Here is a 14,171-nt window from a genome sequence, read left to right as displayed (position 1 = left end):
TAATGTTGAGAGTAAGAGGAGGGAAGTTGAGGGATCATCATGCTGATTAGTTGCGATCATTTTTGTGAAGTGAAAAGCAAAGACATTTTCAAAGTAAGGGTTGCTTGCCTGAGGTATTGATCATAAAGAGATAAAAAAAAAAAGTCTTTGTTAGGGGGAGCATTTAAGCAAATGAATTTTAAGATCTAAGTATTATCTTTTTTGACTGCTACTTGACATAATATTGGTTGTTTCAGCAAATATGAACTCCTGTAGTTGCAAATGTTCAAACAGTATCTGACCCTGCATTTACCAGGGCTGTTGTAGAACGTGACTTCTCTTTTAGAAAAGAAGCTGAATGGAAATCTGAAATCAATGAATTATATTTATAGATCTTGAATAGGCAGTAGGTAGGGGGGACTCAGTTTTCTATTTTCAGATAGAAAATTTCCTGGTTGAAGTAAATTTGAGATTTACTTCAAATTTTAAAATTTAATAATGATAAAGCAAAAAGACTACATTTGTTCTCGTTTAATTCTTACAGTGATGCTAGGAGGTGGATGTGAAAACTGCGGATGGGGTTAAAGATTCCAGGGACACATAGCTAGTTAGAATTTTAAAACCTGGCTTAATCTTCTGTCTGATTAAAACTCATGTCCTTGATATTCTTATTTGCTAATGAGTTGGATGGCAGGACATTTTAGACATCGATGATAATCTGATAAAAGTCATGATAGTGGAAGTGGGAGGACGAGAAGAAATCAATTTTAGAAGAGGCAAAAGGGCCAGGCTAAAGAAAAGAGCTTGTGTAATTAGCAGTAGAATGAGTGTGTATATGTACTTTATATACTTATATACATACTATATACACATATGGACATATATACTTATATCTATATACACACAACATATATCTTAATGTTTGTATATGTATACTATGTAAGATATCCTGTGTTGTGTATACTTTCTTCCCATTAGACAAGACAAGCTGCACTTATATATACTTACATTTTATTTAGTAGTTACCACTCATACATTTTAGTATTTTAATTGTTGTATAATGGAAAACTCAAAATTAAAGCTCTATTATTTAATATACAGTACTTCTAATTTTAAAAAGTAGTATATACAGACTTCAGCAGTTGAACTATATACTTTATTTTTTAATTTAATTTTTTTTTAATACAGCAGGTTCTATTTTATGCATGTTAGTGTATGTATGTCAGTCCCAATCTCTCAATTCATCCCACCACCTCCCCCCCCCGACCCCCGCTTTCCCCGCTTGGTGTCCATGCGTTTGTTCTCTACATCTGTGTCTCTATTTCTGCCTTGCAAACTGGTTCATCTATACCGTTTTTCTAGATTCCACATATATGCGTTAATATGATATTTGTTTTTCTCTTTCTGACTTCACTCTGTATGACAGTCTCTAGGTCCATCGACATCTCTACAAATGACCCAGTTTCGTTCCTTTTTATGCTGAGAAATATTCCATTGTATAAATGTACCACATCATCTGTATCTGTTCATCTGTCAATGGGCATTTAGGTTGCTTCCATGACCTGGCTATTGTAAATAGTGCTGCAGTGAACACTGGGGTGCATGTGTCTTTTTGAATGATGGTTTTCTCTGGGTATATGAACTATATACATTTAGAAAAGAGTAAAACCGAGGACACTTTAAGGCTTTTTAAGAAAACTTACGTTGAAGGATCTGAAATATCAGGCTGTTTTGGGTTTGTTATCAAGTGGCAATATGTACCCTGTATTGTTAGAGACAATGTAACATGGTAGGAAGACTGGCTATGGAATCATTCTCGAGTTTAACAAATGTATATTGAGTGCCGACTCTGTATCCAGCACTGTTTCAGGTATTGAGGATACTATAGTGAAAAAGACCAAAAAAGATCAAAAAGACTAAGTGATTGGAAGGCAGCCATGCAAAGCTCTAGAAGAATAGCATTGCCAGGCAGCAGGAGTGGCAATGGCAGAGGTTCTTAGACTAGAGTGGACATGGCATCTTCCAGGGATGGGGGAAAAAAGGCCAGCATGACTGAAACCTACATGGCAGAGGGCAGAGTGGTATGAGAGAAAGGTAGGCAGGGGCCAGATCGTGTAAGTCAAACTTTTATATTTTTTTCTGAGTAAAGCGGGAAGTCTTTTTGTGGGGTTGAAGTAAGGGAGATAAAGAGACTTGATCTATAATTTTGAGAAGCTTTGTCTATTGCTAGAGAATGGATGATGGGGTAGAGTAGGATGAGTTTAAGAGCAGAAGCAGGGAGACCAGTTAGGATGAATTTAAGTAGTCTAGAGTCGATGATGGTGTCAACTAAGGTTTTAGCAGTGAAGTGGCAATGGGTAGTTAGAGTTATGATATGTGAAACTTGGGAGTTGTCGTGGCATTGGATGTAGGAAATGAGAGGAAGCAAGGAGTCAAGATTGACTCCTATTTTTGACTTAAGACAAAATATGGATGGATGGTAGAACTATTTACCAAGATGGGGAAGTTTGAGGGAGGAGCAGGTTTGGAATAAAAAAATCAAGAACTTTATTTTGGATATGTTAAGTTTGAGGTGCTTATTAAACATCCAGCGGAAGTGTTGAAAAGATAATTATATATGTTACCTTGGAGATGAAGTGACTGATAAATTTTAGTCATTGTGATGTATTTAAGAACTAGATGAGAACACCTCAAGAGAGTATAGACAGTGAAGAGAAGAGGGTCTCTAATGAAGATGGGAATCTGAGTTCTGATTGCTGGGTGACTTGGTTTTCATATTTCTCATACTTCAGAGTCATTGTGAATTGAGGTAGTACGAGGCTTGTTACATAATAAAGGCAGTTTTATTTTTAGGTGGTTATTTAAGGTATTATTTAAATTGCTTTGGCAAGAAGAAGATTCCTTTTCTAAAACAGCTTATGGTCTACTATAAACTTTTTTCTAGATAGAAGTTTTTACTTTAGGAATTCTTCACCTAAGAGGAGACATGGAGAAAGTTTAAGGAGAAGCACAGGGAAGAAAAGGAACAGAAAAGTTCAAGCAGCATCATAGCTATGCTTAGGGTACCATCAATGCCTTCTTATTTGTTTATGTTGTTTTACCTTTGTTTCATACATCTCAGATTCCTGGGTACAAAACATTTTTAGCTTTATATCTTTTGAGTCATATTCTATATGTTGCATTTGCTCAGCAAATGATAACCTCATATACATGAAAGTATATGTCCTACTGTCCTACTGGGACATTAAGTTCTCATTTAAATGCCTTGGGATACAAAAATTCTAAGTTTGCTGCTAAATCAAAATAGATCATCCCCTTCTCTTGTTTCAGAATTTGTTTTGTGCTTGGAGTTATATGAAAAATCATTTATAACAATACTTCTAAAAGTCTACTAAATGAATGAAGGAATTAACGTTCTGTTAATTGTGTTACAGAGTTATAAATTTTGTCAAGGAAAATTACAGTTAATTTTAGACCAGTTGGATCCTGGGCAACCTAAAGAGGTAAGTTTAAAGGAAAACTGTTAAGTTCAGTCATATATATATATATATATATATATATATATATATATATATGTGTGTGTGTGTGTATATATGTGTATATGTATATATATATATATATAAATAGATTATAATTAGTAGCAGCTGGATTATTTCTCTTGAAGATAGTCCTTTAATATCATGGCAGTTCTAGACTGATATCCCTGCTAGACTTTCTAGTCTTGAAATGAAAAGTCACAGAGTAAGAGAGGCTCTCCTCAGAGAGTGCTCACAGTTTGTAAGAGGAAATTTTTATTTCTAGTTTCAATTTTCAAGGGATGAATTTATGAGCAGTTTCTCCCAAACTGTTCCTTCACTGTTGCTTTGTATGTGACATTTTAGTGATTTCTTTGAAGAAAATAATCTTCATTTAATCCTCTTTCTACTTCTGGAAAACGTGAGCAACTTTGACACATGTTCATTTATTAGAAAATATTTTTAAAAAGCAATTTTATTGAATTGAGCCTCTTCATATTGTAATAATTGTATAAATTACTGTTTATGAAGTTTTATTTCATTTGAAAGTCATTCTGTTTCACTTGAAATAGAAAATTATAGGAGTTTTGAAGTACCTCAGACATCTGTTATATCTTGCCATTTGGTCTCGTTTTTGAAATACGTTGTTTTTCTTCAACTTTTCATTTTAAATTAAGTGAATAGCTATGATTTACTCCCACTGATTTTTTTTTTTCCCTCTCAGCATTTCACATTCTGATTTATTTTCTAGGTTTTAGTAAATGTTTCAACAGATTGGCAATGGGACCTGACTTTATATGATAACAACATTATTGACTTTAGTTTAAGTGGATTATTTGGAAATCTATACTTGTTCAGAAACCTTTGTTCTACTTCTGCAAATAGTAAATTGTTAATGGAGTTTTGTCCTAAAAATTAACTGAAAAGGAGAAATTTACTTAATGTTTTTAAACTCTCTTCATAGTCCCCCTAATGCCTATCCCAAATAAAATTGTATTTAAGAGTTTTTCATATGAATATATAGACATTTTAAATACATGTATATTCTATTTGTTTCACCTAAAACTTGACACCCTGAAAACTGACACCTTGACACATTCAGAGTGCTTGGTGTTCTAAGGTCTTAGCTCTTTGACTCTTCATTTTTTTTTCCCCCTCACTAGGTTTCAGTTATTTCAGCTGAGGAACAACCAAATTTTGAGGAACAGGTTGGAATCAGTGTGTTATTACTCACTAGTTGGAGAGTGAGCGGGGGAGAAGCTTTACTCCACTTACGATTGGAGTAGAGCTATTTGCCACTGCTGTCCCTTGGGTCATACTGTCCTGAGTGAATTCTGATTGAATTTTGAGAAGAATGCTTAATAAGATTTCTGTGAAAATTCAGAAATTCAATTTTGCATCACATTGCTGAATCACTTTTTTTTCCCTATCTCAGTGGTTAGAAGGTCAGAAAATATGGTATAGCGGCAAAAAGAAGTTCAAATTAATTGCTTTGTGAGAATTGTTCATATATCCTAGAATGGGAATGCTTCACCAGGGACATAACTGGGCAGTGTTTTAGAATTAGAGTCCTCAAACTGTGGGACCACCTATGGGGTCTGTTCAAGTGAGGAAAGTCTATGGAGGAGACACTGGAATACCTTATTCTGGTGATTCAGATTTGGCTACCATCCCTTCTCCTCTTCCCCTTAGACGTGTGACCTAGAATCTCCTAATATAGTTAGGTTATTTTATGTAAAGCAAAAATTAAAACACTAGTTTCTCTGCTTAACAGTTTAAAAAATGAGTTATCAAGAATTGTTTTATAAAAGGGCCTCTGATTTTCAACTGGCTCTTCAGAGCAGTTATCCAGACTCTGCGTTTCAATGTTTGTTAAATATTTGCAGAATTGCTATTATTTTGGTGGCTGAGTATTAATAAAAATTCTTTTAAAAAATTATAGGTGAGATATGAAGCCTTGCAAACGTTATGTTCAGCTCCTCCATCTGACGTACTGAACTGTGAAAATTGGACCACTCTCTGTGAGAAACTGACAGTGTATCTTTCAGATCCTGATCCTGTATTTAGTGTAAGGAAATGCCTACAGAAGTGTTAAGAATTCCTGGTTTTTTCCCTACTATTCTAGGAGCAAATGGAATATAATTTTCTTTAATAGTAGCTCAAATATTTAATAGTAACACAAATATAATTTCAGCTCCAGCTTTTGAATTGTCAAGATTTTTTTTTTTAAAGGAATTAACTTACTATGTCATGATTAGATTCAAAGTATGGTTGGTCAGTGTCATACTTCATTGCCAAATAATAGGCTATGTTAGCTTATGCATTTTGTTTTATCTTGTAAAGGGATATCCAAGTATCTGTGTCAATGTTTTTGAATTAAGAAAAATATTTTAAAAGAAAGAGTGTGTTTTTGAAAGAATTCATGATATATGAAGACTTGAACTTACAATGATTACAATTTATTCTAAAGGATTAATAAGCATTTTCCCTGTGCAGTTAAGTGTTAGAGATTGCTTAACTGCTTAAAAAGAAAAGTTAGAAAACTGTAAAGCTAACACTTTAGAAGATAATTGAGATGAATTATAAAACTAATGTAGAAAATTCCCAAAACTGTAAAGTTAGTCAGTAGAGAGTTATTTTATATATAAAAAAAAAATGATTCACATATGACTTCTCAGAAACACTATGTTGAAAAGTAAGATTATATTAAAAAGTGCAGTAATTATATGGGATTAAAAAAAATCCTGACTGTATTCCAGCATCACATTTAACTACAAACTAGATTTTTTATGTATGTACATATGTATTTATTTTGGCTGCACTGGGTCTTTGTTGTGGCGCATGGGCTTCTCTAGTGCGGCACGCGGGCTTAGATGTGGTATGTGGGAACTTAGTTCGCAGACCAGGGATCGAACCTGGGCCCCCTGCATTGGGAGCACAGAGTCTTAACCACTGGACGACCAGGGAAGTCCCCCAAACTAGGTTTTTTTAAGTGTCTTTTTCTTCATAAATGATGTGTCAGTGAAGAAAAACATTAGCTTTAAAATTGATAAGGTTTTTTTATATAGAATTTTTAAAGGTATTAGTAAAAAAGAAAATTTTCCAGCTCTTCAACAAATATGCACTGAATACCTACAGTGTACATCATTCTAGTTCAGATGCTGGGAACACTGAGCAAGACAGAAGCCTTTGCCTTCATAGAACTTTAGAAGAGGAGACAGACAGTAAACAGTTAATACAAATAAAAATAAAACTCAGTACCTTTTTACTACTTAAAATTACTCTTCCATCAATGAAAATATACTGGTAAACAGAAGTGGTTTAGAAACAAGTCGTTTGTTATTTTTATAAGGGGGGAAATGATGTTTAATTACCCAATACCTGGATGCAGTTCAACCATACTAACCCCAGAGGGTGAGGCAGACTTCTCTAAAAACTCAAGGATTCAGGAACTTCAAAGGAGAAAGATATTTCAGGGTTATCTTTTAACATTTCAAGGCATTCTAACAGGAAATTGTAAATTTCCCTCTTAAAGACATAATAGTGGTCTAATAGGTTTCCTTTATTCCTTTTATAAATATGGTAAAGATCCTACTGGGTCAATGTAAGTGGCCTGATTTGTCCATTATATTCAGCAAGAGTCAGTGTGGATACTTAAGGCAATAAAATTAGAAGACGTTGTCATAGAGGGGAAATGGTAATAAAACCAATCAACTTGAATAGAAAACAAGGTATGGTGTTCTTTTCATCTAGAATTTATGCTTTACCCAAATTCTTGAGTTTGATTCTGTTTCTTCATTTTCTACTCTAAAGCAGGGGTCCCCAACCCCCAGGAACTGGGCCGCACAGCAGGAGGTGAGCAGTGAGCGGCTAAGCTTCATCTGCCGCTCCCCATGGCTCGCATTATGGCCTTAAGCATCCCCGCCCTCCTGTCTGTGGAAAAATTGTCTTGCACAAAACTGGTCCCTGGTGCCAAAAAGGTTGGGGAATGCTGCTCTAAAGGACTCTTACATGTAACTGAGTGAAGCCTATAGTGTTCGAAAAGTATGACAAATACTTACCAATTGCTGCAAATATGAAAACTTCCCAAAGTATTTAATATCCTGTGTTCAGTACGAACCTCTTGGGTTATTGAAATATATTTTTAGTCACTTGGGTAACCATTTTTTGTAAGTGTATTCATCTAATATTTGATATAGTCAAGGTTTTTTTTTTCTTCAGAGTAGATCATTTGAGGGAATTTTATTTTTTTAATGGGAAACTGAATTTCACTGTTAGGCTCAATCCCATCAAAGTTGGTATAATTAAAATGATAAACTGTCATTTCTAGGTACCTACGAGTGTCAGGTACTGACTACATCTGTTATCTCATTTAATTCATTTACACTGTGGTAGTTTCTACTTTACGTTTTAATAATGTAAAATTTTGGAATATAATATTTTTCTTGGGAATAGGCAAAATTATTGAAGTCCTAACAATCTAATTAATCTTCCTATGTGAGCAATTAAAACAAAAACAAATAGTGGATTTGGAAAGGAGTGGGGTTTTTTGTTTGTTTTGTTTTACATTTAGTACTCCTACTGTTTCTTTGTTTGACTCCTCTACATTGTGTCAAATTGTAACAAATTATATTGTAACAAATTATATTGTTTCCTTTCTTCACCCCATCTCCCCATGTCTGTATCTGCTATTACCAGATTTTACAACAATATACTGCTGTATTAGGTTGACTCTTAGTTTTGGTTGACTTTACGTTTTGCCAACCAACACAAGAATGCGCCGTTTTAATTACATTTCTACTGAAATTTTTGAATGGTCTTGTGTTTATTAAGTTTTTTACTATGTAGAAAACGATTCTTACAAAAATAGATGATGAAAGAATATTGGATACAAATCTTGTTTCATTTCCATAGGACCGGATTTTAAAATTCTATGCACAGACGTTTACACTTTCACCATTACATATGACCAAGGAAATTTATAAAAGCTTAGGTATGTTTATTATATAATTTTTAAAATTTATAAGTTTGTACTTAAGAAAATGGATAGGAATTAACTGTTTCAGAAAGCTCTGTGAATGAATGGTATTACAACCTTATTTTTATATTTTCTTTTTAGCTAAATATTTGGAGTTATACTTTCTTTCTAGAGAAAATCATATTCCTACTCTTTCAACTGGCATAGATATAACTAATCCTAATGTGATCCACTTACTTAAAAAGGTATTCATTTTCTATAATATGCTTTTATTTCTGTTTAATTCTATATTTAAGAATTCTAACTTCTTGAGAACGGTTATGCACTGTTTTATAGGTTCGTCTTCTAAATGAATATCAGAAAGAGGCTCCATCTTTCTGGATTCGACACCCAGAAAAGTAAGCCCCCTAGTTTATGCCACTGTAAAATTAGGAGTGTTACTGTCCATATACATTTCAAAGAGAGTAGAGACAGTCTTAACTGATTTACGTGGTTGGGAAAGGCTTACTAGTTTATTTTTTAGCTTTTCATGTTTTTTTACTTAGCTACGTGAATGGCTCTATGCAAGTACCATTTTATACCATTTAATTATCACAACAAAGTAAGAGGCTGTTGTAGCTTCAGGCTGTTTCATTACTGGTCTTCGCTACTTTGGTCAAGTTCCTTGAATGTTCTTTAAACTTTTCCCTTTTTAGTTCTAAGATTTTTAATAAGGTTGTAAGAGTAACTGTGGGTCTAAAAAGGAAAGTTAAATTTGGACAGCCGGTGTTGAAGTAGAACATAAGTTTTTAGAGCAGAGAAAACTGGGGGTGAATTTCACCCCTGCTATTTACTGAAATATTAAAAAATGATGTTTCTAAAGATTACCTATTACTTTATCATTCCATAAATATAAAATGTCACTATTACATATATATAGCATTTGTTTTTTTCTAAAAATAACTTCTTTCCCAAACTTTAAGGTATATGGAAGAAATTGTGGAGAGTACTTTGTCTTTATTATCAGTTAAACATGATCAAAGCCATCTTGTCTCACAAAAGATTTTGGATCCAATATACTTTCTTGCATTGGTTGATACCAAGGCTGTGTGGTTCAAAAAGTGGATGGTAAGGAAATACGGAATGTTTTATTACCTTTCTTTGTGTATTGCTCTACTGTGTCAAAGAATAGCTGCTGTTTGAATGTTTACTGTGTGCCAAGAGTTCTATCACTTTTACACATGTTAACTCACTTAATTCTTATAACGATCTATGATATAGGTGGTGGTATTATTATCCCATTTTAGAGATGCAGCAACTGAGGGATAGAGAAGTAACTTGCTCAAGATGGTTTACCTATTAGGTGACAGAGTCAGAAAAGGATTTTAATGGTAATTCATTTGAATCTATTAAACTGATGACCTATCCAAAATCATGTCTTAGTTTAAAAGCTACGAAATTTTTAAGCAGATGTGGTAGAACATAAGGGTTCAATGCTCACTTTTCTCTGGCTTAGAGGTCTGAAAACATCTCTTCATTTGCCACTTAATGAAATTGCAGTTTGTAAAATGTGTCTAATGCCTGAATGCTCGTGACTTCCTGTGGAGTTGATCACTATCTTAGGACTGAAACTAATATTAAAAGATTCTTACACTGTTGCCTCCCTCATCTGCTGTTGAATAAGAGTGATCTGTGTCTGGCAGTAGTCATAGCTGTGTTGGCCTGCGTTCTCACATCTTGGTCCCTCTCAACCTGTATTTGTTGCAGTGGGGAAGGATGGGAATGGGACCATGACTTGCCATGCAAACCATGCAAAGCAAAGCAGCAACATGTTCATTTACTGCTGAGCACGATTTGGACATTATCTAGCTGATGGCTTGCTTTTTTTTTTTTTTGCCGTTTATCTAGACTGTATAATAATGCCCAGTTAACCAAAACATAATTCTGTTTGGTGCTTAGCACTTACCTGGCCTACATATAGTATATGTTTGATAAATGCTTGCTCAACTTAATTTTACCTGAACCCTTTGTTCCTCACATCTGACATTTGACGTTTTTCTTTTTTTTGATTATCAAATTACACCACTATTGTAGACAATATACAAAATATGTAAAAGCACAAATAAAATTACATTTCTCTAATTCTATAACACAGGGATAACAGCTATTAAGATTTTGTTTTATGTGGTTGTATGCTTTAAAAAAGACCTAAACAGGTGAATTTTAACAAATCATATTGTAAGTGTTTATAATTAACTTTTTTTACTTAACATTTTTATTGTCAGCACTTGATTCTTAAGAGAATGATGCACATTACAGGAAAACTAACCAATGGAAAATTATTAAATCAGCTCCCCAAGTGTGTTCTGGTATTATTAAAATTTATCACATTCTCCTCCACTCATCTAAGGCAGAAGTTGTCAAACTTTACGTAAAGGGTCAGGCAGTAAATATTTCTGGCTTTGTGGGCTGTCCTGTTTCTTTTGCAACTACTCAGTTCTCAGTAGCCCAGAAGCATCCATAGGTGATATATAAATGAATGGATGTGACTATGTTACAATAAAACATTGTTTACCATATCAGGGGACAGCTGAATTTGGCCTGAGGGTTGTGGTGTGTCAACTCCAGTCTAAGGGATGTACTATGAGGCTTTCGTTTTAGAACATGATCAGTAGTTTAATTGTAAGTCAATATGTTTCTCTTACTAAACCTGAAAAAAAGATTAATGGTTTTTTTAAAACATTTTAAGCTACAAGGGTTAAAACACACAGGGTTTTGATTAACCCTCAATTAACCCAAACCCCACTTAATTAAATTCTATTCCCCAGAATTTTGATAGATTTTTACAGACTATTATTTAATTTTTTAAAGTAAAATAAACTACATTGAAGGCTAATGATATCGAACATAAGTAATATTCATGTAAATTTTCCCCTTTGTACAATGCATAAAAATCATATTTTAATCTCATCCATGTTTAGTTCTAAGGAGAGAGTTTTTTGGCACTTCGAATCATTTTTAAAATATGACTGGCAGAGAATGATTAAGATACTGTCCCTTCAGAGCATTTCAACCTTGGCAGATTTCTGCATGTGTAAACAGTACAGTACCCTCTTCATTGTGAGAGTTGTGATTCCTCCCCCGACCCCCCTCGCCCTCACTTCTTAATCTTTACTTTAGGCTCTGTCATACACTGGTAGTCAGACACGGTTTTTTTGGTTTTAAAGTAATTTAGCATGGTAACTGGACACAACTGAGGGGTAGATTGTTTTCTATTGGTCTGTCAGTAAATGCTCCAGTTTTTAATATAATTTTCATTCTTATGACTGCTATGCTCATAATCCATTGTACTTAGAAAAACGTGTTTTACCCTGATTACAATAATTTAAACTAAGTTATTGTGTAATTTATGTTAAAGAAATGTTACAGGAAAAATAGATTTTGAATGGTATAGCTTGAATATTAAATACCATTTTATTCCTAATTTTAGCATGCATATTACAGCAGAACTGCAATACTAAGACTTATTGAAAAGAAATATAAATCTCTGGTAAGTCTATATTTCTGTTCTTATCTTGAGAAATATTATCAGAAAAAGATATCTGATGTAATAACTTGAATGTGCAAAGTTGAGTGATTAATATCGGATAATGAAGCAGTCCCCCTTTTATGTGACTTTTAAACTACCATTCTGTGAACATAAAAGGATAAAAGTAGAGACTTAAAACACTGTCAGGATAACAGTTAGGAAATACATAACTTCATAGTAAATTGGGCTGGTAACTAGCTATTTTGGGATAAGCCATATTAAGTATTGGGTTGGCCATAAAGTTCGCTTGGGTTTTTCTGATTATGGAAAAACCCAGATGAACTTTTTGGCCAACCCAATATTATCATATAGTTTAATTCAGATCAGTTGTTTGTAGGGGAGTTTGTTCTATAAAATTTACCCATGCTTTTAACTGAAAGTTGCATGATAAAATTCAGAATGGTAAATGCTTTTGTAGTTGCAAAAATTGATTCAAGTTACACTAAATATAAACTAATACTGTAAAATATATTCATAAAATTTTCTGCATTTACTGCTATTAGTAGAACAACATGTTAGGGCACTGAAAGGAACTGAAATCAGCAAGTCTAGCAATTAATTGACAAACATGAAAATTGTGAAATTAAAGTTATACTAATATGACTTTGAGATAATAAATACGTTCTATGTAGTTAGGTAGAATCTTGAGTTGAGTGAGGTAAAGGGAAAGATTCCTAGAACTGTGAATTTTAGGAAGACTGCAGTAGAACATAAATTGAAGAAAGGAGAATAATAATTGTTTTGTGTTTGAGAATTAGGCTTCAGAAAGGAGAAGAGGGAGATGTTGAATATTAGGATGGGAATTTATTTGTAGAGGTAATAGGTATTTAAAAATCCTTAGAGAAACTGAAAGTCTTTCCACATTTCTCTCATTCCCATTTTAACTGGAAATTTGTTACTGCCGTATGAGCCTAGAGTGATCTTGCTAGAATAGAAAAAGGAGAAAAAACCAAGAATTTTTTTCCTCTTATGGTTTGACATATAAATAACTGTTGGTATGACATAGGCCCTAGTGGATGTATTTCAAATGTTTCTTGTAGATTAACTCTTAAAATCCATTCCTTATTTGGAAAGTGAATTATACTATAATCAATTCTTAGCCTACAAATAGTTACTTCATTATCAACTTCAGTATTCTATCAACTTGTTCAAATATTTCATGTTCATAATTAATCAAACTTGCATGAGATTTCATCTTAAACCTCATTTTCTCTTAAAGCTTTCCTAAATTTACCAAAATATCAAGAGATTTTTTTTAATGGTGTGTGTGTGTGTGTGTATATATATATATATATATATATATATATATAAAATTTAAAAAGTAAACCCAACTTTTGAAAAGAAACATTGGGGAAAATGGATGCCATGTTTGTTTGTTCCCATTTTCCTTTCAGAATTCAAGATCAAATTTTGTATATCTAAAAAAAAAAAAAAAAAATTTGTATATCTGCAGTGGGAACTTTGGACCACTCCATGGATTTGTCTTTGGGACCTGGGATCTTCCCAGGCCAGGGCTCAAACCCATGTCCCCTGCATTGCCAGACATATTCTTTATGACTGTGCCACTAGGGAAGTCCCTAAATTGATTCTTTAATTTTAATTAATTTAAATTTAAAAGTAATATGGGTTAGTGGCTACTCTTTTGTGCAGTTTGTTCTGTCTGTGGCATATATGACATTTTCAGTAGGTAGCATTGGGCAACAAATAATTTGTGTATGTGCTATCAGTTTTTTAAAGCAATATCTGTACTGATTGAAAAGCATTTTGGCTATCAGCATAACTATTATTTTTAACAATTTGAATCTTTTGTCCAGTTTACCCTTAAGGGAAAGACTTCTGAAATGGCTTTATTATGTAGTACGTTTCCTATTTTTCTTGCCCTCTTAAAGTCGTTTAAAAAAAATATTGACAGCTAGGTTATTTAAATTCTCCCTACCTTACTGTTTTTTATATTTCCCCCACCCCGCCTCGCCAGTCTTAGGGGTTAACAGTTAAGTGAGCTGGCTGGTACATATTTCCTAGTGCAGGAGAATAAGTATGAAATAAAATACTGAATTTTACAGCAAATTTGTCTTTCCTAAGGTTTAGGATAATCGCTTTTCATACCCTCAACTTGACTCTTTAATATTTA

The 14,171-nt window shown here is 33.4% G+C and overlaps 1 protein-coding gene across 1 annotated transcript in view; it reads left to right on the top strand.

Moving 5' to 3' along the window:
- Positions 1–14,171, top strand: part of TBC1D32 (TBC1 domain family member 32) — a 184,002-nt gene that overhangs the window by 24,350 nt on the left and 145,481 nt on the right. The window contains exons 5-11 of the mRNA XM_082669226.1: positions 3,414–3,482; positions 5,437–5,562; positions 8,409–8,487; positions 8,614–8,717; positions 8,809–8,870; positions 9,435–9,579; positions 11,942–12,001. Coding sequence (XP_082525352.1) covers positions 3,414–3,482; positions 5,437–5,562; positions 8,409–8,487; positions 8,614–8,717; positions 8,809–8,870; positions 9,435–9,579; positions 11,942–12,001 — 645 coding nt within the window. The remainder of the gene's footprint in view (positions 1–3,413; positions 3,483–5,436; positions 5,563–8,408; positions 8,488–8,613; positions 8,718–8,808; positions 8,871–9,434; positions 9,580–11,941; positions 12,002–14,171) is intronic.

The sequence above is a fragment of the Grampus griseus genome, assembly GCF_964374135.1.
Source record: "Grampus griseus genome assembly, chromosome: 13".
Classification (NCBI taxonomy): Eukaryota; Metazoa; Chordata; class Mammalia; order Artiodactyla; family Delphinidae; genus Grampus; species Grampus griseus.
Note: the sequence above shows the minus strand (reverse complement) of the source record. Positions and strands in the feature narration are given on the sequence as shown.